Source organism: Pelophylax lessonae (genome assembly GCF_965119305.1).
Source record: "Pelophylax lessonae genome assembly, chromosome: 3".
Classification (NCBI taxonomy): domain Eukaryota; kingdom Metazoa; phylum Chordata; class Amphibia; order Anura; family Ranidae; genus Pelophylax; species Pelophylax lessonae.
This window is the reverse complement of record NC_138770.1, coordinates 350772039-350799682: the sequence shown is the minus strand read 5'-3', so window position 1 is coordinate 350799682 and position 27644 is coordinate 350772039. Positions and strand designations below refer to the sequence as shown.

At 38.2% G+C, this 27644-nt stretch overlaps 1 protein-coding gene across 1 annotated transcript in view; it reads left to right on the top strand.

The window, feature by feature from the left end:
- Positions 1–27644, top strand: part of COL12A1 (collagen type XII alpha 1 chain) — a 237203-nt gene that overhangs the window by 124035 nt on the left and 85524 nt on the right. The window contains exons 30-37 of the mRNA XM_082249431.1: positions 1043–1179; positions 7584–7716; positions 8271–8410; positions 9040–9169; positions 9890–10032; positions 20939–21068; positions 25964–26106; positions 27482–27611. Coding sequence (XP_082105557.1) covers positions 1043–1179; positions 7584–7716; positions 8271–8410; positions 9040–9169; positions 9890–10032; positions 20939–21068; positions 25964–26106; positions 27482–27611 — 1086 coding nt within the window. The remainder of the gene's footprint in view (positions 1–1042; positions 1180–7583; positions 7717–8270; positions 8411–9039; positions 9170–9889; positions 10033–20938; positions 21069–25963; positions 26107–27481; positions 27612–27644) is intronic.

Sequence of the window (27644 nt, the reverse complement as noted above, 5' to 3'; positions counted from 1 at the left end):
ACATTTTTCCCAATTCTGCTATATAACATTCCCCCCCCCCCCCAAAAATTAAAAATCAAAAATTTTCATCCTTTTAGGCCAATTTGTATTTTGCTACATATTCTTGATAAAAAAATTGCAATAAGCGTATTTTGATTGGTTTGCGCAAAAGTTATTGTGTCTACAAGCTAGGGGAAAGATTTATGTCATTTTTATTTATTTATTTTTTTCTTCTAATGGCGGTGATCTGCGATTTTTAGCCAGACTGCGACATTGTGGCGGATAGATCGGACCCCCGACATTTTTGACACTTTTGGGATGACCAGTGACATTGCTGCAGTAATCAGTGCTAAAAATATGCACTGTTACTGTAATAATGACATTGGCAGTGAAGGGATTAACCTAAGGGTGATAAAAAGGGTTAATTGTGAGCCTAGGGTAGTGTTTTCTAACTGTGGGGGGAGGGACTTGTGAAATGATCATAGAGACCTGTGATCCTATATAGAAGGATCACCGGCGCTCTGTGATAATTTCAGAGAGAACAATGGTCAGCTGTGTTTACAACAGCTGTCCGTCCTTATCTCTCAGCGGGGAGCGATCATGGGTGCCCGGCTGCATACGCGGCTGCCGGTCATGTGGATCAGCAGCCCTGCTGCCTAGTGGGGGAGGAAGCGTGCCGCCGGCATTGTGCGCTCGTCCTCCCAGGACCACTCCTGCGACCCACGTACCCCTAAGTAGTTTTGCGCAGCTGAGCCAGCCTGCCGCAGTAAAACCTTAGCGGGCGGTCGACAAGTGGTTAAAGGGGAAAATGTGTGCTTCAAAATGTCTCTAGAAATCAGATACCATTGTTGTAAGAAAGTAATTTTAATTAAAGCAATCTGTAATGTGAAAAAAAACAGACAATTTTTAATAACATTACATTACAAATATGGCAAGTGTAGGAATTACTTTATATCAGGTTTTTTAAAGAAAATCAGCATCCTTTTAGTGCTATTTTTAACTAATTTGCTATGATTGTAGAATGTGCTTTACTTTAGCCCTGATTTTATAATCACTACTTAAGTTTCAGGTCCTAAAAACCTTCAGGTGTTCAATGCTACATCAAGTAGCCTGACCGTGAGATGGGATCATGCAGACGGAAAAGTGCAGAATTACAATATATTTTACCGGCCTTCTGTTGGAGATGGTGTAGAACAAACGGTAATGCAATAACAAATTACATTTGAAAACCCAAAAAGAATTTCCGTTTACATAAGCCAAATACATTCCATTCATATACTTACATGTTTTTTTTACCTATTGGATGAACCTATTTTTTTTTCATTGTACAATCAGATAATCTATGCCATTGAAATGGTGCCAGTGTGAATTGCCATTTTCAGAGAAAATGGAGCTGCTGTGTATTACATCCAAGGGAAAAAACATAGATTAAAACCAGAATAACCCAGCAGTGTGTAAATAATATTATTTTCAGGAGTGCATTTAAATACCTATAAATTAAATGCCTTCAATATTCTATTTTGAGGAAGACAGTTTTCCAAAAATGTGGGGAATGTTTTTCCCTATGCCAAAACATGTGCGGATATGTTGCTGTTAAATATGAATATTGGATGAAGAAAACAATTTAAATGCTATTAAAGGAGAAAAAGCCACGGAAAAAATTATATTATTTCATTTTATTAGCAAATGCCATTAATATGTACTTCAAAGCATGTCCAGCTGTTTCTATAAAATGCATCTGCTGGAAGCATGATGATAAAATGTCTTTTTTCAAAACAAAATCAAAGGCACTATACTGAAATCCTGTGAGCTCAGTGGGGAATGCTGGCTTTTTCCCATACTAGCTAATGTGTTTACACAATGACCTGAGAACAGAATATTTTATCCCATTTTAAAATAGCACACAGTGGCATGAAAATAATCAAGATCAAGCAATTGTGTATTGTTATGAGGGAAAGAAACAGGTTCACTGGATCCATAGAGGCAGAACCACCCTAGTCAGTTTTATTACCTTTAGAAGGATTTCTAGGCAGAAACGAAACATATTTCTCATTAGTTTGTTGTCTTTGGCTCAGTACATGTGAATGCTATCATTGCTGACCATTTAATATTCTTCAAAGTTCCCACATAAAAGACATCAAAGTATGTGGAGTGCCCATGGAGTAACTTTTCAAAGCCCAACTAAACTCAACTAAATACATTCCATCTGCATCTATTAAAGGTGTGCCAGGTCTTCCAGTATTTTATTTTAGAAATCAGACACAACTAAGGTGGAAAAGACCATTCCCTGCCAGCATGCTGAATATAAGGATCCTTGCTTTCTGTGTGGAAGCAGTGGTCTTTCTGGAGAGGCAATAGGCAATTCATTTTTGGGGTTAATTTTGTGAATAGACTGTTCACTTTGTGGGGAATTTTTACTTAGATTAGTAGATGAGGTAAACCTTCCATCATCCAACCATGTGCAAACAAAAATATGAGTACAGTATTTCACATTTTTCTTGCATGTGATTGGATATTATGTGCAAAGTGGATTTATTCCACATCCACTGAGCTAAAGGACAATTACCTTGTAAAGTGAAAAATTCACTTGCAAAATGACCATTCTATTTATCTTTACTAAATCAACCCATTTATGTCACATTGGATGGTATGTCCTGGTTGATGAGTTGCATTGTTAGCATCCCTCCTACATAAGTCCAAAAAAAAAAATACAAATAGCAAGTAAATTTTGGAATGCAGACCTCATAAAATATGTAAACTATTGTTGGCAGCCCAAAGCATTCTCAGGGTATTCAGTTTATTACTTAAAATACTAAACAACCTAGGATGTGTTACTTGCTAAAGCTTGCCTAAAGGTAACTTTCAAGTAAGCCAGATGTTATCCTAAGGTTTTTAAAGAGTGCTTTAAAGTTCCAATACAGGACGCGCAGTGCATTTTACTACCATGTTTAAATCAACACAACTTTTATTAACTAGTGTAACAGTGCTTATTAATTGAATGTTTAAAGCTCAGCACTACAAAGTTCACTCTCTTTAAATAAGTTGTAACATTTTAAAGTGATGGTGTTGCTGCTTGACATTTACTATGTGTATAGTTCTGTAAGTGTTTATTCAATGCTGATTCATGAAGCTGGCAATAAACCCATATCACTTGGACTAATGCTTCTCACACATCACGTGTAATAAAAAAATCGGAGATATATGTCTTTAGATTCATGCTGGTGCCTATTACCTCATAATGCATAAACCGTTCATCATAAGTGGTAGGGATTGAAAACAGCTTTAGCTGTTCACGGTTATGTGCTACTGAATGAATACTACTTTTTTTCTTTTTTCCTACACTTTTACTAGAGATTTAGTCTTGCATGATTTCTGTGTGCAATGCTTTGTGAGTACTAACTTACATTCAACCTGCCTATCAAAGATTTAAATAAAATCTGAACATGGAGTTTTTCCTCCACAATGGGAGCCACAGCTATGCACCCTCCAATAAGCCAAAATTTGCCTGCATTAAACAGAGAAGCACAGATACCCAGTCATCACTGGGTCTAAAATAAGATGTCCAATAAAAACTGAAACGTTTCATTTAAAATGTAATTAGCATGTTGATGAAGGGGGAAAAGAGCAACCAGGGAAAGAAAAATATAAGCAGATAAAACATCAGCTTTAAATTGTTATTAAACCCAGAACCTGCATTCACTATATCTGGTCTCCCACAGTACACAGAACATGGGCATGCAATTATTTTATAAAAATAAACAGATAAATACCTTTTCTCATGAGCAGTAAATCACAGCCTTGTGACTTCTATCAGTTCCTAGTAAAGCTTGTAGGAGGAGTTTTCATTGTCCCCTGATCCTCTGTCTGGACATGTCTGGACAGTACTGGTTGGCCCTGGGCTGATCATATGCACTCTGCAATAGAAAAGAAAAACTCTCTAGCAATACACACCAAACTGAGCATGTGCAGCCGCTCCCCTGGCTCTGTAAATATCAGGTTATTTTTTGGAGACAGTGAAAGAGGAGGAGGATCAGAGAGACATGATCAAACAGCCTTTATACACAATGCAACCGATTAACCCCTTAGGTTCCACAGTGAGTATAACAAGCATTCTTTACTGCATATACAGACTGATTTTACTGTTGTGGGTTTAGTGACACTTAAAATGACCTCAATACTTTCATCTAAAATTATCTTCTTTACTTAGGCAAGCAAGGGTGCTATGATTTGGCAAATGGTAGGCTAAAGATGGGGGGCTTATGGTCTGGTGGCAAGTAAAGATATCGGATTTTAAGGATCAAGATAGGGATAACACAAAGAAGAACAGAAAGAACACAAGTTTCCTGGAAAAATAAAATAAGAAACAAAGGTAAAAGACATATGAGTTGTTTGAAGCACTGACTACAGGAGTTAGTTGGAAAGGAGACAAAGCCATTGTACAAGATGCACAAATTGTGCAAAAAAGCTGACTTAAGGGATGCTAGGACAGGAGGATCAACTTAATGCAACATAGTAGGTATAGGCATAGGGAACAGGAGAATAAGTACTAGAATCTGGAGCTGTGCCAAACCAAAAAAGGCCAAATAGCTCTCAGTGCTACAGAAGTCTGAACATCAGGAGGTCTAAGTAGGGAGACCGCTGCTGGATTGCTATTGGAGGGATTTTACTTAAGAAGAGGAAAACCTTTAATAAGCTAATCAGTGCACCCCATTTACAAACAACCTCAAATTTTCAAGACAGTTTCCTTCATTGACATGTAGGTTAAAGAAGTAATAATTTTCCCTGTGTCTTTGAAATCATTTCCATATCAGGATGTACTAGTCCTGAATGGCAGAATGTTATGTCTTTTATCTTTTTTATGCCCTGTGATTATGCTTCTCTTGAAGTTGTTTCCAGCTGCTAATAAAATACATTCTTACTGCTGAATGTGTATCTGTAAATAATCCAGCACATGAGAGTAAATATTGGCAATGCTACAACACCAATGCTGAGCTTCTGTCTCAAGGAACATAGGTTAAAAGGCTTATTTATGAAGATTTCCAAGCAGCAGTGTCGAGGTCAGGAAAAGACACTTAGGAAATGTTTGAAATACATTTATTTCTTCACTAGTTGGATTACCCAAGCACATCATTCACAGCAGTATTTGAAAATGCTAAATTCACTAGGAAGTACACCTTTTTGTATTTTGCACTGATGTAAAACTGTAACAATAGTAGGTAGTAGAAAATATAACACGATTTGGCTTTATTCAAGTGAGGACATATGTATGTGGCTGATTATTCACCCAGATGGTTAAACGATTCAGAAGTCTCTTGTCATGATCAAAAAATAGGTCAGTACCAGAAGATCAGTCAGAGGTGATAACACAAAATTGAACCAGCAAGACATTGGGGGTACAGGGGTTGACCTGATACTCTACTTGCCATTAAAGTGTCACTAAAGTCAACATTTATTTGAAGTAAAATAATAAACATATTACACTCACCTGCTCTGTGCAGTGGTATTGCACAGATCGGCTCCGATCCTCCTCTTCTCGGGTCCCCCGGCGGCGATCCTGGCTCTTCCTCTTCTTCATGTGTCCCCATAGCATACTGCTTGCTTTGGAGGCACAGAGAAATATAAAACATTTTCTTACCTTAATACAAAGAATGGTAAAAAAAGTTTTCACTTTAGTATAACTTTAAGTAATATGTTTGCAGTTATGGTTTGTTTATTGGGCTATAGCAGCAAAGTTCCCCTTAAAACTACATATGATTTTTGATACTTAAAGCTAAAAGCCTCATCGTACCGTGTTGCATAATTGTACAGGCTCCTTTTCTACAATGGAATTGCTTGTTTTTCCTGCACACTGTAAACCTTCCCTAGTGTGCATTAGAAGCTGCAGCAAGTCAGATAAAGCCCATCTCAAGTTCTTGGCTGAAAGACATCTAGAATCATCTTGCCTTTCTTCCCCTGCCTGACTGACCTGATCCATCTCTTTCACTCATTGGATTTCAGTTCTTCAATCATGTAGACTTAGAATCATCTGTGGGTGTTACCTAAAGTAGTCTGTATGCAAATGGAACTCCCACTGCTCCAGACTGACATGAACCTTTCAGGGCATTTTTAAATTTGTTGAATTTCCCTGAATAGCCGCCCACTGCTTACATTAGGGTTTAGGGTTCTTGAGAGGAGTACTAAGGCAGGGTCCTGTGATGTTTTTAGAAAGCTATGTACAGCACCCTGTGCAACAAGCCATGATCAAGCGCAGAAATCCAATCATCACTGAGTCTAAAATAAGATGTGTAATAAAAACTGAAACGGAGGGAGGGAGCAACCAGGGAAGGGAAAATATAAGCAAAATACATGTAAGCTTTAAATGACCCTGATACTTTCATTAAGGTGATCTCCTTTAATTAGGCAAGCAAGGATGCTATGATTTGACAAATGGTAGGCTAAAGATAGGAAACTCGTGGACTGGCAGGAAGTAAAGACATTGGGTGGTAAGGTTCAAGAAAAGGATATACTGTAACAGAGAAGAACAGGAAGAACACAGGGAGGTTTATTTACTAAAGGCAAATATAATGTGCACTACAAGTGCATTTGCTCTAGATCTGAGTGGAAGCTCTGAAATTAGGGGAAGTTATGCTAATTTCTGTCATCCAATCATGTACAAGCAAAATGCTGATTTTATTTTCCTTGCATGTGATTGAGTATTCATTGCAAAGTGAAGCTTTACCTCAATTACTAAGCTCTAGAGCAAGCGCACTTGCAGTGCACCGTGCATTTTCCTTTAGTAAATAAACCTCATAATTCCTGGAAAAGTGTAACATGGAACCAAAGTACAAGATACATAAGTTGTATGAAGTACTGACTACATGGGTTAGTTGGTGAGAAGGGAGACACAACCACAGTAAAGATGCACAAATTGTGAAGAAAAGCTCAATTTAGGGATGCTAGCACAGGAGGAATATAGGAATACAGGAAGACCAGTGGTACAGGAAGAATAGGGCACATGGGCATTTGAGGTACAGGGTGCCAATATGAAGTCAGATGGTATAAGATATTTTGAGGATACTGGGGGCATAGCAAGAAGCAAAGCGTGATTTTACTGAGAGCTCAAAGAAGTGAGGTATATGCACCATGAGTAAATCTAAACTCCTATCCCGTTCCTCCTTTGTTGGAGCTTTTGCTCTGCTGCTGTATGAGCTGTTCTGTGATCAACATGATGTAAGGAATGATCATTCTTATAGGCAAAGCTCATAAGACCACCAGGCACTAGCATTACTAGTTAAAAGCATAAATTGAATACATTTAATAATTTTTCAGCTGTTCATTTTAAACCACAGCCTACATTACACTGGCACTCTTTTTCATAGCCTAGGAAGTAATGCTGTTTTCTTCCCTGTAAGCATTAAATATCTTTTGCTTGATTGATGCACTTTACTGCTCTTACTCTCTCTCCCTGTTACATTATGTGTTGCATTATACATACCATCTATCCAAACACCTGTGCAAATTGATTGACTGTATGCTGCTGAAGAAATGTTCTTCTAAGGACAGAGACTGTGTGTGTGCATGTAGGATCTAAATTTACAGTGATGCTATTTTCAATTACTCCCCAGCAAACAGTTGAAGGAAGAGAAAACAGTGTTGTGCTGCAGAAACTTCAGCCAGATACTCCATACACTATAACTGTGGCATCAATATATGCTCAAAATAAAGAAGGAGGAAGAATGTCTGGCAAAGGAAAAACAAGTATGTTACACTATATTGTTAGAGATATGTAAATAATATCTAGGTCGGAAACAGGGATTTTTGATCATTTTGATATCCATCCTTGTATTTCCAGCATTAGACAAATGTGCTTTCATATAGACTCTTCTTATTCTGTATGCATAAGTTCCTCTTTATATCCCAGGTATCTGTAAAACTTTTATGTGTACTTATGTAAATATATATTTCACCTAACTTCTGGATATTTTTACCCCTTGGCAACACAAGATATCCCATAATGCCTGGCATGATCTGTCTGAGGCTAAAGTTTTTAACTCCTTCTGTAAGAAGATGCATTAAATGCTAAACAGTGTTAGTAGATGAATCCTACTGTTGAATATCCATCCCTATATAGTCACTTTGTCTACTATGCACTGATCACACAGGGGACATAGATAACTCTTAAATAGCTCACTTTAGCGTTATTGGCAAATAAAGTCTGAATTTTGAAATAGCAAACATAAAGGAAGTATAATTGAAACTCACAATATTTGTTGTCATTGCTTATTGTAATACCACATTTACCTGTTTTTCAGAACCCCTAAACACAGTGAAAAATCTGAGAGTATATGACCCAACCACAAGCACTTTAAATGTCCGCTGGGGGGCAGCAGAAGGGAATGTACGTCGGTATAAGGTCTTTTATGTCCCAACTGCGGGTGGACCTGAAGAAGTGGTAAACATTTTTTTTTCATTGTTATTTCTTTAAACAGTTGATTGATAGTTTTGATAGATGGATAGTTTGACTTTTCTAGAATGACCTTTTGCGGTGACTCTGCTGTGCAGTTCTTTTCTGTAATGTGTTAAAAATGCTGTGCTTAATCCAATGCTCTGTAACTTAAAATATACAGTATGCGCAGCATGCTAATAATAGTTGGATATATAAATTCACTACCTAAATACCCAGGCATAGACATAGGAAGTGAGTACTGGGCTGGGCATTCTATGAACGGTAAGCCATAACTATTTAATGAAGACCTCCATGGTGGGGAAATGATAGATGATTGTCAGGTGCTGTAAATCTTGGAATGGCTGTAGTAAGAGTTGACATTCTGTGCACTAATTTACCAAGGTTTCATTAGACGTTATTTCTATATAAAAAACAACAAATTTTAGTAAACTAATAATTAGTATGGTGAAATTGGAGTTCGTAGTAATGTCCTAGTTTATTTAGAAATAGTAGAGTTATAAGTAATTTTTGTTTAGGAAACATGAAGTGAATCAATACTGTTTCATTAAAATATTAACCCAGTAATAAATATAATTAACACATAATAAAGTCAATTCCTGCATTTTTTTCTCCAGACTACTGTTCCTGGAAATACAATCTATACAGTTCTTAGAGGACTTCAGTCTGACACCCCCTACACTGTGACGGTAGTTCCTGTATATTCAGAAGGAGATGGAGGCCGCATGTCTGAAACTGGAAGGACATGTATGTGAATCATGCTTTATTTCCATCTTCAAAAACTTGTGTGTCCTATGGAATTAAAAGAAAGCCACAAACATATGTTTCTAAAGTTAGGGGGGTGTAAATAAGCTATGGAAAACCCGATAAGGAAACTGATAAATCTAAAGCATTGAAATGGAAACCCATTTCGGGGTTATGTCTGGTTTGAATAATTTAGAATTGTTTATGCTATATATTTTGTAGTTAACTAGTTAGATAAGTAAGTAATAAAAGGGTAATCACTTGCTTATGTTAGTGTATTCAGGCATCTTCATGCACATAGAAGAGTGCCTGTAGATAGTAAAAGCTGCTATTCCTTAAAAAAAAGGAAAAAAAAGAAAAAAAGAAAATGCAATTTATGTGCACATGTCATTGGCAAGTCTCCTTGAAAATATTACTGTTACTGTATGAACGTTTTGTATATCATAGTGGGAAGACATATTGGTCATTAGTGAGAATACAAACGAGGAATGATATCATTTGTTTGGCTAATTCAATAAACCTATATTTAAAGGATTTTCATTCTTTGGATCTTTTAATGTCAGAAGTAAAAAAGGTTTTTTCCCCAAAACATTGGCCCTTTACATAACACAGAATACCACAATTTCAGTGATGCAAAAAGTAAATACGAATTAGTAGGGCAAATCTCTTAGATCTAATACCACATCTAACCAATATATACATATATTTTTACTTTTGTTGTAGTGGTGAGAGGAACAGCAAAAAATATTGAAGTATATAACCCCACTACCAACACATTAAATGTCCGCTGGGATCCAGCTCCTGGGCTTGTCCAGCAATACAAGGTCAACTACTCTCCATTATATGCAACAAGTCCTCCTTTGTCTGTAAGTATTGAGTCTTTTTGGTTGTATTCAAGTACCATTAGCTCATTTGCTCTCAACTATGTTTGGTTTAGAAATATGACTAACTGTAAAGAGCGATATTTAAAATATAAGGGATATCACCTCAAGAAACTTGTAACAATTGTTTAGGGGGAGAAATTTTCATGATGCATACATTTGTATGACAGAAAAGTTGAAGAATAGGGACACCTATGTATGTAGTATATTAGGTAAATAGCACTGAGTTGCAATGAATACTGCAGCAACTCATTCCTTTGGGTGTAGTTCCTTGACATATGTTTTCAGAATTTGCCATTAACAATTCTTGTGAGCTTGTTATGGGTGGCAAGCTGTTCTTTAAATATTATCTTTTTGTGTTACTGACAGGCAGAAGGTAACCATGACTTGCAGTTTACTAAAGTTAGAAGCAATACTGCAAAATAGGTTTAGGATGGCAAAAAAAAAAAAAAAAGCACACACTGTAGAAAAATGAACTCTTCACAACAATGTTTCAATCAGTTGCTCATTCATGGTAATATGTGACTGCATAAGACTCTCCATAAGAACCTATAATGGCAGAGAGTCAACCTTAGATTCACTACTTCAGTAAAACAATTCAGAACAGAGCTACTTAAATACTGTAAATAGTGTCCCTTACAGTGGAATGAAATACTCTGGTAGCAATCAGAGAGGGGCTTCCCTTTGGTCTTTGGGGAAGCTGCATGCTATTGAACTATGTCCCGGCTGCTTGCAATTGTGGTATGATAGTGGAGGTCCTTGAACCTGGCTGCAGATTACTTGCTCAGCTATCTCTAGCACATCAGGTGTGCCTTCTTTATGCTGCAGAGGGAGGGAAGCTTAGGAATGTATACTTCCTGAGTGTATCCTGGAGGAATCCTGTGGGAAATTAAGTTAAAGGGGCCTGTGCTTGCATCTGAGCATGGATAGTGCACTACATTACTCTGCTACTTCTTTTTATCCCAATAAAGAGACATGTTCTTCTCCTAAAATGCATCAGCATTCTTACCTTTAGAATAAAGCTTTCATTAATAGCTAGTCTTGCATCAATCTTTATTCTCCTGCTTCAGGCTTTAATGCTTTACCTACCTTGGACAGCATCAGCAACATTTGTGCCAAAACCTCATTTCCCAATACTTTTTTTTTCCTTATTTAAATTTTTATTTAATTTCAGACAGTTACATCTTCATGCATTTACATCATCTCTCCTTATATATATTCAAGAAGAGAATAGAAGCAAAATAAAGAAAAAAAACAGCATAGAAGATGCAAACACCCTTTCAATCCCTCCCCTCACACCTGCCCCCTCTCCCACTCTCCGCAACCTACCCCTATTGCCAATGGTCTTCGTTACCTATCCCTTATTACTTCACCACAGCCTTTTGTCATTTCCTCAATAAAACTTCTAGTTTTTTTAAACTCTCTCCAAATCCCCCAGATCTTTTTGTGTCTATCTAATCCCCCTTTCTCTTTTTGACTTAAATATTCAATTTCTTGTTTAAATTCCACTCTCCTAAACCACTCTTTAATTGCTGGAGCCTCTGGTTCCTGCCATTTCTTTGGTATTGCTCCCTTGGCTGCCACCAGCAGACTAGGGATCAATGTATTTCTGTATTGTTTAATCGGTTCTTTAACATTATGGAATAAACACACCTATGGATCATCCTTAACCTCAGTTCCTTCTATATCTTTTATTAACTGCCTGATCCTTTGCCAATATTCCATTATCTTGGGACATTCCCACCATATATGGGTCATTGTACCAATCTGGGGCAACCCCGCCAACACATAGGGGATTTTTCTGGTTGTATCTCATATACTTTCTCAGGGGTTATATACCTCCTCACCAGGCTTTTATAATTCAGCTCTATTGAGCTTATATCTGTTGTTACCTTATGAACTGCTTCCACTACTTTCTTTATTTGTTGGGTCTCCAGATGTCTGCCTAATTTCTCTCCCCATTTTCTAATGAATGGCGGCACCTCAGGCCCCCCCCCCCATTCCTATAAGTATTTTATATATCTTAGAGATGTTATGTTTTGCTTCTGTCTGTTCCACAAACAGGCATTCAAAGGGGTATAAATCCTCTCCCGATCTAATTGGTTGAGGTATTTTCATAATAAAATGTCTTAACTGGAGGTACCGCCATTCAATCAAATCCATCTAATTCTCCTTTTGTTTCAAATCCTTATATGTACAGCATATATTTTCCCCTTATTTAATATATCTTTTATTTGTGTCCCTTCATCTAATATCCACTCACCAAACTGTTGTTTGTTCCCTGGAATAAAATAATTTGCCCCTGCTAGTGCTATTAAAGGTGAATTGTATTCCCACTTGGCCAACCTATATGTATAACCCCATACACTAAAAACATTCCTAGTCAAATCAGGTGTCTTCCCTCCCATCCTTCTATATTTTAAGTGGTACCCAACTGTTATTACCCAAATTTGTTTCACTCATTATGTTCTATATTGTGACCCACGCTTTTATGACTGCATTATAATATTTTTTGAAAGCTAATCCTCCCTGTGCTTTATCTCTACATAAAAATTTGTATTTAATCCGTGGTTTCTTTTTTGCCAGATATGATTAACTATTACGTTTTTTAAAATAAATCTGTGGGACACTAATTGGCAACATCTGGAATTTATACAAAATCTTTGGTACTTTTACCATTTTGACCAGATTTATCCTCCCCAACCATGAAATAGGTTTCCATGCCATCCTCCTTATCTCTTGTTTAATTTCATTCAGTGGTGGGATGTCATTTACTTGAAAGAGATCCCGCCCTGTTAAATTTATTCCCAGATATTTAAGTACTTTTTCCCCCAAGTAAATGGAAATTCCGATTTCAAGTTTAGCTCTTCTATTTTACTACTCACGTTTAATATTTCAGATTTGGTTAGGTTTATTTTTAGATTTGACAAAGCTCAATATTTTTTAAATTTCTTTCATCAGGTTTGATAATGTATTCTTGGGTTGGCTACATAGAATAATATATCATCCGCGTATGCGGCCACTTTATGATCAACTTCCCCAATTTTTATTCCCACTATATCTACATTTTTCCTAATCCTTGACAAGAGTGGTTCTAGTGATAACACAAACAGAATAGGGAATAATGGACATCCTTGTCTCGTTCCATTTTCCATAGAAAAAGGGAGTGACAATGTTCCATTTACTTTGACTGCCGCAGTTGGACAGTTATATAAGGCGTTAATCTACTTCATCATTTTTGGTCCTACTCTGACCGCTTTCATTGTGGCCATCATAAAGCCCCAGTCTACCCTGTCAAAGGCTTTTTCGGTGTCAATTGACAGATTGCATAATTAATAACGTCCTGATCCTGTTGTCCTTCCCCTCTCTCCCTGGGACAAAGCCTGTTTTGTCCACATGTATCCACTCGGGCATCAACTCCTTCAATCTTGTTGCTAGAACTTTTGCATAAAGTTTTATATCCTCATTTAATAAGGCGATCGGTCTGTAACTTGCACACAAAGTTACATCCTTCCCTTCTTTTGGGATTAATGTGATGTGGGCTAACAGAGACTTCTTCCTAAACCCATTCCCTTCTTCTATACTGTTACAGTAAGCACATAATTTGGGAATTAACTGTTCTTTAATATTTTGATAATAGAGGGTCAAATAGCCATCCGTCCCTGGGCTTTTACCTGTGGATATATTTTTTAAAGCTATTTCAATTTCTTTTTCTGAGATAGGATCTTCTAATCTTTTTAATTTTTCTTCTTCTAATATTGATAATTGTGCTTTTTTAATGTATTCCTGTATTTCCATAGTTCTATTTTGTTCCCTTTCCTGTGATCCTTTTTGTCTCACTGTGTCCAAGGTGCTGTAATATTCCCGGAAATACCTCCGCAATCTCCCTGGTCGAATATACCTTCTCACCCTGCTTATCTTTCATTTTACTTATATAATTCCTTGCTTTTTTACTTTGAAGTATTTTTTCAAGATACAGTGGGTACGGAAAGTATTCAGACCCCCTTCAATTTTTCACTCTTTGTTATATTGCAGCCATTTGCTAAAATCATTTAAGTTCATTCTTCTTCCTCATGAATGTACACATAGCACCCCATACTGACAGAAAAACACAGAATTGTTGACATTGTTGCAGATTTATTAAAAAAGAAAAACTGAAATATCACACGGTCCTAAGTATTCAGACCCTTTGCTGTGACACTCATATATTTAACTCAGGTGCTTTCCATTTCTTCTGATCATCCTTGAGATGGTTCTACACCTTCATTTGAGTCCAGCTGTGTTTGATTATACTGATTGGACTTGATTAGGAAAGCCACACACCTGTCTATATAAGACCTTCCAGATCACAATGCATGTCAGAGCAAATGAGAATCACGAGGTCAAAGGAACTGCCTGAAGAGCTCACAGACAGAATTGTGGCAAGGCACAGAAGGAAGACGTTTGGGACAACCAGAACCCTTCCTAGAGCTGGCCGTCCAGCCAAACTTAGCTATCGGGGGAGAAGAGCCTTGGTGAGAGAGGTAAAGAAGAACCCAAAGATCACTGTGGCTGAGCTCCAGAGATGCAGTCAGGAGATGGGAGAAAGTTGTAGAAAGTCAACCATCACTGCAGCCCTCCACCAGTCGGGGCTTTATGGCAGAGTGGCCCGACGGAAGCCTCTCCTCAGTGTAAGACACATGAAAGCCCGCATGGAGTTTGCTAAAAAACACCTGAAGGACTCCAAGATGGTGAGAAATAAGATTCTCTGGTCTGATGAGACCAAAATAGAACTTTTTGGCCTTAATTCTAAGCGGTATGTGTGGAGAAAACCAGGCACTGCTCATCACCTGTCCAATACAGTCCCAACAGTGAAGCATGGTGGTGGCAGCATCATGCTGTGGGGGTGTTTTTCAGCTGCAGGGACAGGACGACTGGTTGCAATCGAGGGAAAGATGAATGCGGCCAAGTACAGGGATATCCTGGACAAAAACCTTCTCCAGAGTGCTCTGGACCTCAGACTGGGCCGAAGGTTTACCTTCCAACAAGACAATGACCCTAAGCACACAGCTAAAATAACGAAGGAGTGGCTTCACAACAACTCCATGACTGTTCTTGAATGGCCCAGCCAGAGCCCTGACTTAAACCCAATTGAGCATCTCTGGAGAGACCTACAAATGGCTGTCCACCAACGTTTACCATCCAACCTGACAGAACTGGAGAGGATCTGCAAGGAGGAATGGCAGAGGATCCCCAAATCCAGGTGTGAAAGACTTGTTGCATCTTTCCCAAAAAGACTCCTGGCTGTATTAGATCAAAAGGGGGCTTCTACTAAATACTGAGCAAAGGGTCTGAATACTTAGGACCATGTGATATTTCAGTTTTTCTTTTTTAATAAATCTGCAACAATGTCAACAATTCTGTGTTTTTCTGTCAGTATGGGGTGCTATGTGTACATTCATGAGGAAGAAGAATGAACCTAAATGATTTTAGCAAATGGCTGCAATATAACAAAGAGTGAAAAATTTAAAGGGGTCTGAATACTTTCCGTACCCACTGTATTTCCTGGGTTTATTACCCCACCTGTATCTATCTGCAGCTACTCTATTAAAGGCTGTTTTTTTTCCTGTTCTATTACTTCCTTTAATTCTTTACGCTTACCCACCAGGGACTGCTGTATTTCTCCCTCCCCCGTTTTTTTATGTGCCTGCTCCAACTCGTATATTTCTTTCTTTTCTTTCTTTCTATTTTTCTGACTAGCCCTCTCCCTCTTTTTTTTAACCCCCAAAGATATTAATATTCCTCTAATGTAAGCCTTGTGTGCTTCCCACACTCTAGCTTTTGCTACTTCAGATGTTTCGTTTAAACTAAAGTATTGTTGTATCCCCTCTCTTATTTTGTTTTCTATTTCCTTGTCTAATATCAAATCCTCATTCAACCTCCAATTACTCATCTTCTCCTGCACCTCTTCTTGTCTCAGATTTACAATTACTGGAGCATGGTCTGACAAAGTTGTTATTCCTATTGTCGATTTCTCTATATTTTCTAAGATTCTATGATCCACTAACACATAATCTAATCTAGAGTACGTCCCATGCACCGAGGACGGCGAGGAGTAATCGGTATAATCCCTTTCTCTGGGGTGTTGTATCCTCCCGGAATCCACCAGCTGCACCTGATGTAACTTTTTTTTGACCTGGCTCAATTTCTTACCTCATCTCCTCGATGCATGCAACGTCGTGTCCATCTCCGGGTCAAGGCAAATTTTAAAATCCCCAACCATTATTGTTATACCTTTCTTAAAGTCTTCTAGCTTACTAATCAGATATTGTATTGTTTTTTTATTTGGCCAATATATGTTCGCGAGGGTATACTCTCCCCTGTATCTTACCCCTCAGGAAAATGTATCTCCCTTCTAGATCCATCATCCTCTCTTCTATCCTTACATCCAATCCTTTACCAAAACCAATGTCCACACCCTTTGCGCGTTTCGTTGTTGAGTCTCCATAGAACCAGGTTGGGTATTCTTTTGAGTACAGTCTGATGTTAACATCATGTATGATGTGTATTTTCTGAAGGAATACTACACTTGATGCATATTGTTTAATTTCCTTGAGTATTTTTGATCTCTTCATTGGGTTGTTTAATCCTCTGACATTATATGATAAGAAGTTTAGTGTCATTTATTTTAGTCTCTCTCCCTCTCCTCCTCCTCCCTCTCTCGTCCTCTCCTTCAGTTTTATACCTTTCCTTACCTGGACTTCAACTTTCCGTTGCTTAATTAATGTCGACAGAGGGATATTGGTGAGGTGAGGGAGAGAGAACTGACTCTCACTAGAGCAAAAATGACTTAAGCAACATATACTTACCCCCCTCCTTTCCCTCCCATACCCGCCCACTCCCCCCTCCTCCCTTCACCCCTCCCCACTTCACCCCTCCCCTGCTCCCAAGCCCATATGACATAACTTTTGAGGGATCGGCGGTGATGCCCTAGGACGTATGCCTCTGAGTCTCTCCCCCTAAAAACTCCCTAATTAAAGAAGAGAAAAGGGGAAGAAAATTGAGGGCTCTTGATCCCACTGTCCAAGGAGTTGGACTCTAGACATGTACATCTCTGAGCTTCTCCCCCTAAACACTCCCCACATGAAAAAGAGAAAAGGGAGAGAGCCACCACCTAACACCCACACTAGCTCCTTCTCCTGATATCATCTTGGGTACTACCCTTAATTCTATTTCCTGCTACCTTCCTCCTTCACCCCTCCCCCCCTCTTTTTTGCTTCCTTCTCCTTATATCATCTCTGGTACTACCCTTAATTCTACTTCCCGCTACCTTCCTCCTTCACCCCTCCCCCCCTCTTTTTTGCTGCCATTTTCCTTCCTCCCCTCTAGGGACCTCTTGTCCATCAGCCATCCTGGTATTTCCCTAGTGTTCAAGTCCAGTCTGTCGCAGTATTGTTGCAACTCCTCTGGGAATCTTAATCGGGCCGATCTTTCATCTTTCTGCCCAACTAAGAATGCAGGAGACACCCAACTATACTTCACTCCTTTCCCTCTCATCTCTTCCAATAAAGATTTCAATAGTGTGTCTTTTGATAGGTCCGCAAATATCTGTAGCTTCACTCCTTTAAAGTCAATCTCTTAGCTTTGTCTTTATAGTCCTCAGATTTCCTTATCACGTCCCTTGGCTTCTATACGGCTATGCCTGGGGGTTTCTTAATTCTGTGTACCCTCTCTATTTTAATCCGAGTCTCCTCCGGTCTTCCTAGGAGGGGGTTAAAGACATTGCTTATCTTCCCTTCTAAGTCTTCTTTCTCTTCCTCTGGTAAGCCTCTTATCCTCAGATTCATCCTTCTGCTCCTATTCTCCTTATCTTCTATTTCATATTCCATATTCCATTGTCCTTTGATCCCTTTGTAGTTTTCCTATCTGCTCTTTTAGTTTTCTTATAACTTCTCCTTCGGATTCCAATTTCTCTTCCACCTCTTCAACTCTGACTACCATATCACCTTGTAATGTGGATATTTCCTCTCTGATGATGTTTTCCAATTTTTTGGAACAAATCCATCATTTCAGATTTAATTGGGAGTTGCAAGCTTATTTTTGTACACTCTGTCCCTTCTGACCTTTGTAATTGACTTTCATGTATATCTTCCTTCATGAGTGTTTATTCTAGGGATTGATTCGGTGTTGCTACAGTTTGATTGAGCTTCCCTTTTTTGACATCTATTTTTCTCTCCTTATCTGTAGAGCTTTGCGATTTTCCTGTAGTTGGGCTTTTTAAGCTCCTCTCTACAGTCAGAAATGTCTTAATTTCCGTCATGCTTGTGTTGGCTTTTGCTGTTTTATCTTTGGCTTAAGGACTCATAATTGCTTTGCAAAGTGCTGAGTAGTGCTTAATTTACAATATATGAATTTTCAGGGGGGTAGGGGGGTTCCACCATAAGGAGGTGGGACGTACAGGGTGCAAGGACACTGATGGGGGTTATCAAAGTGCTAGGGTGCTTAGTACAGTATATATGTCTTTCCTCTTCTATGGCATCATTTATAGGTTTCTAGCGTGATTCAACGTTCAAAGTTCACATTACATTTTAAAACTTATTAGAGGGGGGGGGGGGGGGGTAAGGTGCTATGTACTCCACGAGTATCCATATAATTTTACTCATTAAACCTCACAGGTGCACAGGCTGCAGTTTGATTACTAACCGTTGATTTAGGCACCAGTGAGTTTTGCAGTGTGCACTGTCCCATCATAGTAGTAAGGGGGGAAATTCCTTTTCCTGATCATGCTGGGCACTTAAGCTCTCCACTGACCTCTCCCAGACCCATTAACTTAGGGGGGAGAACACTATTTCAATTCACGTCTCACTGTACACTTTATATTTCTGTCCAATCTATGTGGCATTATTGCATCTTGCTTCTATCCATCCTTTACCGATTGTGTAGGAGACAGGCTTATATTATTAACTCAATTACATTAAAGTTCATCCAGACATTGTTTTTCCCCTCACCCCTCTTCTACTTTCCCTTCTGGGTGGTTTCCTGCAGCCTTCAGGCTCCGTTTTAATGCAGTCTCAGTGTCTGCTAGTGATGTCCAGTTCATGAACGAATCGTTCTTTTGAATCGATTATTTTCAGTGAATTTGATGACTTGGTTCATCTGACTGAACTGACTCATATGAAACGGTTCACTTGTGACTCACTCAATAGGAGAGAAAGGTCTGGGAATATGATCCTAGTGTGAGAGAGCTTAGCTCCTCCCTGTAACCAATCAGACGGCTCCCAGCACATTGACATGCTGGAAACAACCAATCACAGTTCTGAGTCAAGAGTACTCAGTACAGCAGACCAGTTACTGAGTCAATAAACCGTCACATATGTGTCAGTCTCAGTTAGAATTGAACACACTAAAAGAATAGTTTGTCTCAGAACCGAGTACACTAAAAGAATCATTCACCACCAGTAAAACAATACACCAAATAAATAATCAGATGGCAGCAGTGATAAGGCACAGACAGTAGTGACACAGTCTGGATGAGAAGAGATAAAAATTCAGATTTATTATTTAACCCTTTAGTTAGAGTGTTAGCTCTGCAGGACACACATCTCTCTGTATACTGTCTCTGTATACTCTCTGTATATTTGAGCGTCAGCTCTGCAGGAAACACTTCTCTCTAACATACAGAGAGGATACAGATACAGTATATAGAGAGGTGTGTGTCCTGCAGAGCTGATGCTCTAATATACAGAGAGGATACAGTATATAGGGAGATGTGTCCTGTAGAGCTGACCCGCTAATATACAGAGAGGATACAGAGACAGTATATAGAGAGATGTGTGTCCTGCAGAGCTAACACTCTAATATACAGAGAGTATACAGTATATAGAGTGTTAGCTCTGCAGGGCACACATATCTCTATATACTGTAGCCTCTCTCTGTATATTAGAGTGTGAGCTCTGTGGGTTAGTTCCTGGTATATGGTACAGGGGTTGCTGTATGAAGTAAGTTTGAGTAAGGTTGAGTCAGAGCTTCGGTTCACTTGCTTGTCAGCAGTCAGTAGTTTGAAATTAACCGATTCACTTAAAATAATCAAACTTCCCATCACTATTGTTTGTCTCCTCTTGGTTTCACTGCCTCTCACATCATCCCCAGCCCTCCTCCACTCCTGCACACACTTCTCTCTAACCCTGCAGCCCCTGCACTCCTCCGGCATTGCCGATTTTTCCCCTCTTGCTCTTAATAAACGAGCAGCTCCTGCAGGTCCATCCTCTCTTCCATCTCCGGTCTCTCACCCTGGGTCACCAAGACAGGAAGCTCCTCCCTTCCTCGTTCCCTGCACCACTGCACCAATTCCCCCTTGCTAAACCTTCAGAGTTTTGCAGGCATCCATAGGTGCGGCCTCTCAGGGCCCTACATTGAGCCCTCTGAGCACGCCATGTTCAGGCCCCTCCCTCCAGCCTAATCCTACTCCCATTTCCCAATACTAGTGGCTTTCCTCCCATACCTTGCATCTGGATTGTCTGATTTCCAGCTTTTACCAAAATAGTTCCTTGGTTATTATTTTTACTATTCCTGTGAAAGTCTCTATATGAGCGTTAGGCCTGCACAAACATGTCACTTAGAGCTGCATTCAGTGGTGAGAGTTCTTGCAGTTTTCATTGGGACCCAATGATTTTTATCTAGAATCCCTCACTCATTTGTACACTAGTTCCTAGGGTTTAACTGTATCTGCAACCTGAAGGCCAGCAGAGCTAAAATGAGTAGCCTACTGTATTTAACCTTTCCTTATTTGAAGTTGTGAGTGTCTTAGTGGTGATCCCCCAGGATGTTTGGCTATTCTCCAAATTATGATGTATACACTGATATAATTTTCTGTATCTTGAAAGTAATAGTATCTATGCATGCTTATTTCTAGGTTGTGGTCAACAGCAACACTCGCAATTTGGTGTTAGAACGCCTGACTCCTGACACTCCTTACTCTATAAATGTGGTTGCCATGTATGCTGATGGAGAGGGTGATCCAAGTGCTGGAGATGGAAAAACATGTATGTATTGCAAAAAGGCAAAAACAAGTGTACCACTGTATTATGTTTCTGACCAGTGGAAATCTAATATACTAATGCAATAAACCTGTACTCAAATACCTACTTTTGTATGCCTTAAAGAAAAAGTTAAGTATATTTGTACAATTAATAGTTTTAGGGTCCATGAATCCCACTCTTTTTTAAACTGCAGTGTTAATAGACAGTAATGCATGCAATAATGCATTGAAAATATAATTTGTTACCCACAGCATCACTTAAATTATAACAGCTGGCATTTATTGGGTCTCACTTGCTGACCAAAGAGTGACTCAATTATGAGAGATTTGTCCCTTGTACAGTATGTTTTATGATGTATTGTTATGCTTTGATTTTCCTGTAAGTATGTTACTGATTTTTGGGCTTAAGATGAAACAAGCATTTTAGTTTATCCTATGTACTAATTGTCAAGTTTCCAAAAAAAAACAGGAACCTCAGATATAACAGAGTAATGAAGGATTCTTTTGGAAATAAAAAAAAAAAAAATCCTTAGAATGATAATATTTTGCGCTTACTTATAAAATAAAAAAAACCTAATTTAACTACTGCTTGACCCTAATATACATACAATGTATTATCTATCTATCTATCTATCTATCTATCTATCTATCTATCTATCTATCTATCTATCTATCTATCTATCTATCTATCTATCTATCTATCTATCTATCAGAGAGCCCATGATGTACTCCAGCTCTTAGTTCTGAGCTATTTTTGCTGCCTGTGTGCCCACAAGCCTATTGATGCCTGATGTGTATCATTGCTAAACCATATTTTATTGCTTTGAAAAAAAGGAAAACCTGTGATTGCGACAAGCCTTATACTCATAAACTGCTTTGAACACACATCAGCATTGTAGGCGCAACACAGAGGGGTTGATCCACAAAGGCAAATAGGCTGTTCACTTTGCAAGGGTATTTTTCCCAGAGCTTAGCGAATAAGTTGAAGCCCTGCTGACCTCCATCCAAACATATGCAAGCAAAATGCTGCTTTTTTATTCTTCTTCTTGCATGTGACTGGGTATTCTTTGTAAAGTAAAATTGTACCACATTCTCCAAACTCTGGGGAAAATTGCCTTGCAAAGCACGACATCTTTTGCAAAGTAAACTGCCTACTTGATTAGCAAATCAACCCCATATAAAGGAAAAACCAAAACATATATAGCCCTGCTCCACAAACAACCAGAGACTTTTAAAAGAAGAAATCTAAAAAAAAAAAAAAAAAAAAAAAAAAAAAAGCTTCCATCTGCCATATTTGCAGCAACTTGTTATCAGTTTCTCATGTGTACTAGCTATATAAAGGTGCATCTCATAAATTAGAATATCATCAAAAAGTTAATTTATTTCAGTAATTCAATTCAAAAAGTGAAACTCATATATTCTAGATTCATTACACACAGAGTGATATATTTCAAGCATTTCTTTCTTTTAACTTTTATGGTTAGGGCTTACAGGCACTCAATACTTGGGCAGGACTCCTTTTGCATGAATTACTGCATCAATGCGGTGTGGCATGGAGGCGATCAGCCTGTGGCACTGCTGAGGTGTTATGGAAGCCCAGGTTTCTTTGATAGTGGCTTTCAGCTTGTCTGCATTGTTGGGTCTGGTGTCTCTCATCTTCCTCGTGACAGAACCCCACAGATTCTCTATGGGGTGTGGGTCAGGCGAGTTTTCTGGGTCAATCAAGCACAGTGACACCATGATCATTAACCACTTCAGCCCTGGAAGGTTTACCCCCCTTCACGACCAGGCCATTTTTTGCAATACAGCACTGTATTACTTTAACTGGCAATTGCACGGTTGTGCGATGCTGTACCCCAAAAAAATTGATGTCTTTTTTCCCCACAAATAGAGCTTTATTTTGGTGGTATTTGATCACCTCTGCCGTTTTTATTTTTTGCTCTATAAAAAAAAAAAAAAATGATAAATTAAAAAAAAATGCAATATTTTAAACTTTCTGCTATAAAACATATTCATTTAGGCCAATATGTATTCTGCTACATGTTTTGGTAAAAAAAAAATCCCAATAAGCGTATATTGATTGGTTTGCAGAAAAGTTATAGCATCTACAAACTATGGGATAGATTTCTGCAATTTTCTTTTCTACTAGTAATGGCATAAATTAGCGATTTTTAGTGGGACTGTGACATTTTGGCGGACAAATCGGACACTAAGGGACACTTTTTGGGGACCAGTGAAACTACAGTGATCAGTGCTAAAAAATGCACATTGGCAGGGAGGGGGTTAACATAAGGGGGAGATCAAAGGGTTAAATGGGTTTCCTTGGAGTGTTTGCTAACTACGTCCTACTGGAAAATGAAATCAGCATCTCCATAAAGCTGGTCAGCAGAGAGAAGCATGAAGTGCTCTAGCATTTCTTTGTAGAGGGCTGTGCTGACTTTGGACTTGATAAAACACAGTGGACCAACACCAGTAGATGACATGGCTCCCCAAATCATCATGGGTTGAGGAAAATTTTGCATTTCATTTGAAAATCAAGGTCCCAGAGTCTGGAGGAAGAGTGGAGAGGCACAGAATCTAAGTTGCATGAGGACCAGTGTGAAGTTCTTACAGTCAGTGATGATTTGGGGAGCCATGTCATCTGCTGGTGTTGGTCCACTGTGTTTTATCAAGTCCAAAGTCAGCGCAGCCCTTTACTAGGAAATTCTAGAGCACTTCATGCTTCCCTCAAGAGGAAGATGAGAGACACCAGACCCAACAATGCAGATGAGAAAGCCACTATGAAAGCAACCCGGACTTCCATAACACCTTAGCAGTGCCAGGAGGCTGACGCCTCCATGCCACGCTGCATTGATGCAGTGATTCATGCAAACGGAGCCCCGGCTAAGTATTGAGTGCATACTATACTGTACATGAACATACTTTTCAGTAAGCCAACATTTCTGTATTACAAATCCTTTTTTTATTGGTTATGTAATATTCTAATTTTCTGAGAATTTGGGGTTTTCACTAGTTGTAAGCCATAATCATCAAAATTAAAATAAATAAATTCTTGAAATATATCACTCTGTGTGTAACACATCTATATAAAATATAGTTTCACTTTTTGAATTGAATTACCGAAATAAATTACCTTTTGATAATAGTCTAATTATGAGATGAGATGCACCTGCATGTTTGGGTTCAGTTCATTTGAAAGAAAACAATCCAGAGTATAGCTAGTCCTCATGTTCGAAATAATTATTCAAACTGTTTAAAGTTGTTGTACTTTCATTACTTTTGCCAAAAGATAGAAATGCAGTCTTGAGGATTCTTCCTAATACGAACTCAATTTTGCTTGAAAAGGATTTGGTATAGATGGCAAATGTAGCAAAGTCCAAGTCCAATATTATAACTGACCTACTTGCCAAATTATTATTTTAATCCAATTGCCACATCTCCAATCAGCACAACTTACCAGAGTAAACTTGATCATTTAAGCAGTAATACATAATTATTATTGCGTAATTGAGTCATTGTACTCTTGGGGACCCAACTTCAGTTTTCCACCAGAGCCCTAGAAATACTAGTCCTTAGGAATATTGTTGTGGGGAAAGACCTGTTAAACATTTTAAGACTAACCTGTGGCAGCATTTTCTTTGCAGTTTACCAATAGCAATCTCCTCAAGATGCACAAGCCTCATAAGTGCAAATGTGTCCTCTTTAGTTTCACTTAAAGTATATATAAAATGTCAATCTCCATTAAAGTTACACATTCAACAGTGCTCATTGTAAGATTTTAGGCACATATCATGCTGGCATGTTATTTAGGTGGAAAAAAATGTAAACGATAGATAGCTTTGCATGTAACTATATTAAGATTATTTTTTTTAACAGTTGCTTAGATGTTTTCCAATACATTTGGATTTGTCATCTAAGGCTTTCCAAAACTGCAATCCACTCAAAGCATTTAGTCGAAATAAGGCACTAACCCATAGCAATCTGTCAGTAAACATACTTCATTGCTCTAGCTTCCTCATGATAATAGGGAGATTCAGAGTGTAGAATGGGGCAAGTCATCTTTTGAGAACCTTTGCCTTGGAGGTGTCAGAATTGGCTTAGTATAGCCCCTTAGGTTTAGGGACACTCAGGACCACCTGAACATGTTTGAAGGTTTATGCACATACTGTACTGTATTTATTGTTGCCTACATTTTAGCAAAATTGCCACTTAAGCACATCTGCGTAACTGACTGGTATACTTTAAAGAAGTAAAATCTAGTTGGGTAGCTTTACCATAGCTGTGGTGCTGTTTGATATTATATTTACTGCTTTTTGCATACCAAGATTGGAGATGTGTATAGCAATCAATCTTTTCTCCCAGGGCACTTCTGCCACAGTTAAACTGACAATTCTTTTATTGATGTCTTTTTAAAAAACAAAGACCCTAGAAAAAGTAGTACTTCCACATATTGGCTACACCAAAATCAATTATATTATTATTATTGAAACAAGTAGTCTTAAAAATATTTTTGGTGGATGTCACTGTTCTACAATGTTCTAAGGAATGCAGAATGGAAAGTTCAGCTCTGTGTTATATGAGAACTTTCCTCTGCTTTTGCTGACTGCTGACTGTTTTGCAATTCCCTCCAGCAACAACTTTTCCAAATACCTGTGGTATCCCTTTTTCCACATTTTGTTCATGCTGCGGTAGGTTTATTTCTTAATAATCTGTTAGTATGTCCTAGCTAGCAGCAATGTGCTATGGAGATCTTATAAATTAACTGCACTAGGAGTGTGGTTGGAAATTTCTGAGTTTACTGTGCTCACATATTCATCATAAATATTATGATGTTGCTTTTAAAGAAGAAATCAAACATATTATCTGGAATGATAATGGTTTTATAATTGTTTTTTCCAGTACCTCGCAGCGGGCCAAAGAACATTAGAGTTTTTGGAGAGACAACTAACAGCCTTTCAGTAAACTGGGATCATGCTGACGGTCCAGTTCAGCAGTACAGGATCATCTATTCTCCAACTGTTGGTGATCCCATTGATGAATATGTAAGTTTCCTTAATGGCTCAAAAAAAAAACATATCTTAATATTGACATATGATTGTAGGTTTACGTAGTGGGGATCTATCCTAAGTAATGCATTATATTGTATCCATTAACTTTGCTTGCACAGGTTACACCATCTAGTCATAGAAAAAACATTTGGATTGACTTAAAGTACATCTAAATTTGGACCTGGTACTTGTGTTGTTTTCCCCACTGAGATTTTTTTTTCCGGAGACCATTGTCATCAGGACAGAAAAAAAAAAGAAAATTTAAAATGTAATGGTTGTCACTAGAACAGGAAATGTAAAGTAGTCTTCCTTAAGGCATACCTATTTTGTCTAAGAGAATATTTCTCCCCACTTGTCTCAGGGACAGCAAGTTAAGAGTAATTTTCCCAATGGGACATACACAGCTCATAAAAAAACCTGACAGGATTTTTAATCTTTCTATAGTCTACGCAACTTACAACCCCCCCCCCCCCCCTCCAAAAAAAGTTTTTACCTAATATTCTTTCAATTAGTTAACATTTTGTTCCCCCCAAAAAATTTGAATTCTGAATAAATCTCTTAGAGGACTTAAAAATTAAAACACGAAGGTTTCATGTAGGCCTTGTGATTATTGCATATACATTGTTCTCATGTTATGAGAATAGCTGAACTGTTGGTATAACATAAAACTTTAGCTATTGTGCCTGTAAGGTGCATTCAACTTGAGTGGTTCATAATGATGACATCAATCTTTAAGTTTGACTCTGTTCTTTAAAGGTGGCCATCGAACAAGTATTTAAATGTCTTATCTCCAGCTGCTATGATGTTGCAATCCGTTCCTATATTTTAATATAATTATAATATCTAAAGCTACATATACATTCACTGTATACCTCAAAGCACCATTTATACTCTGAGGTCCTGAAAATGTAGCACAATTTCCACAGCAGACATTATATATTACTTTCTGACAGACATCCAAACCAGACTCTGCTTCATGTCACACCACTTTCATCCATATGTTACCGATTTTGTTACAATATGCTTTCTTTTTAAATGTCCTTATATTCAGGGTTCATTTTATAAAACAGATGTATACACATTCATTATGTCTGCTTTACAGTGCTTACAGTGGCCTTGTGAGACAAAATAGCATACACTATGTGGAAGCAATAGACAATGACCCTATATACCATCAGAACAAAGCTGATGAAAAGCAATGCAAAAACACTAGTATTATACAGTAATACTTCTCAAAATACATCATACAGCTTTTTTAACCCTTTTTTATTTTGGCTTATTGTGCAGAATGTATAATACAAAAGGTTAATATACAAGTTTTGCCTACTGAAAAACATTTGGATTAACTCTCCTTATACTGTACTTTCAGACAACTGTCTCTGGTCAGAGGAACAATGTGGTCCTGCAGCCATTGTTGTCGGACACTCCATATAAAATCACTGTGGTTGCAGTCTATGCAGATGGTGATGGAGGACAAATAACAGGAAATGGAAGGACAGGTACTATATTATTTACTTTGGGAAATAACAGGT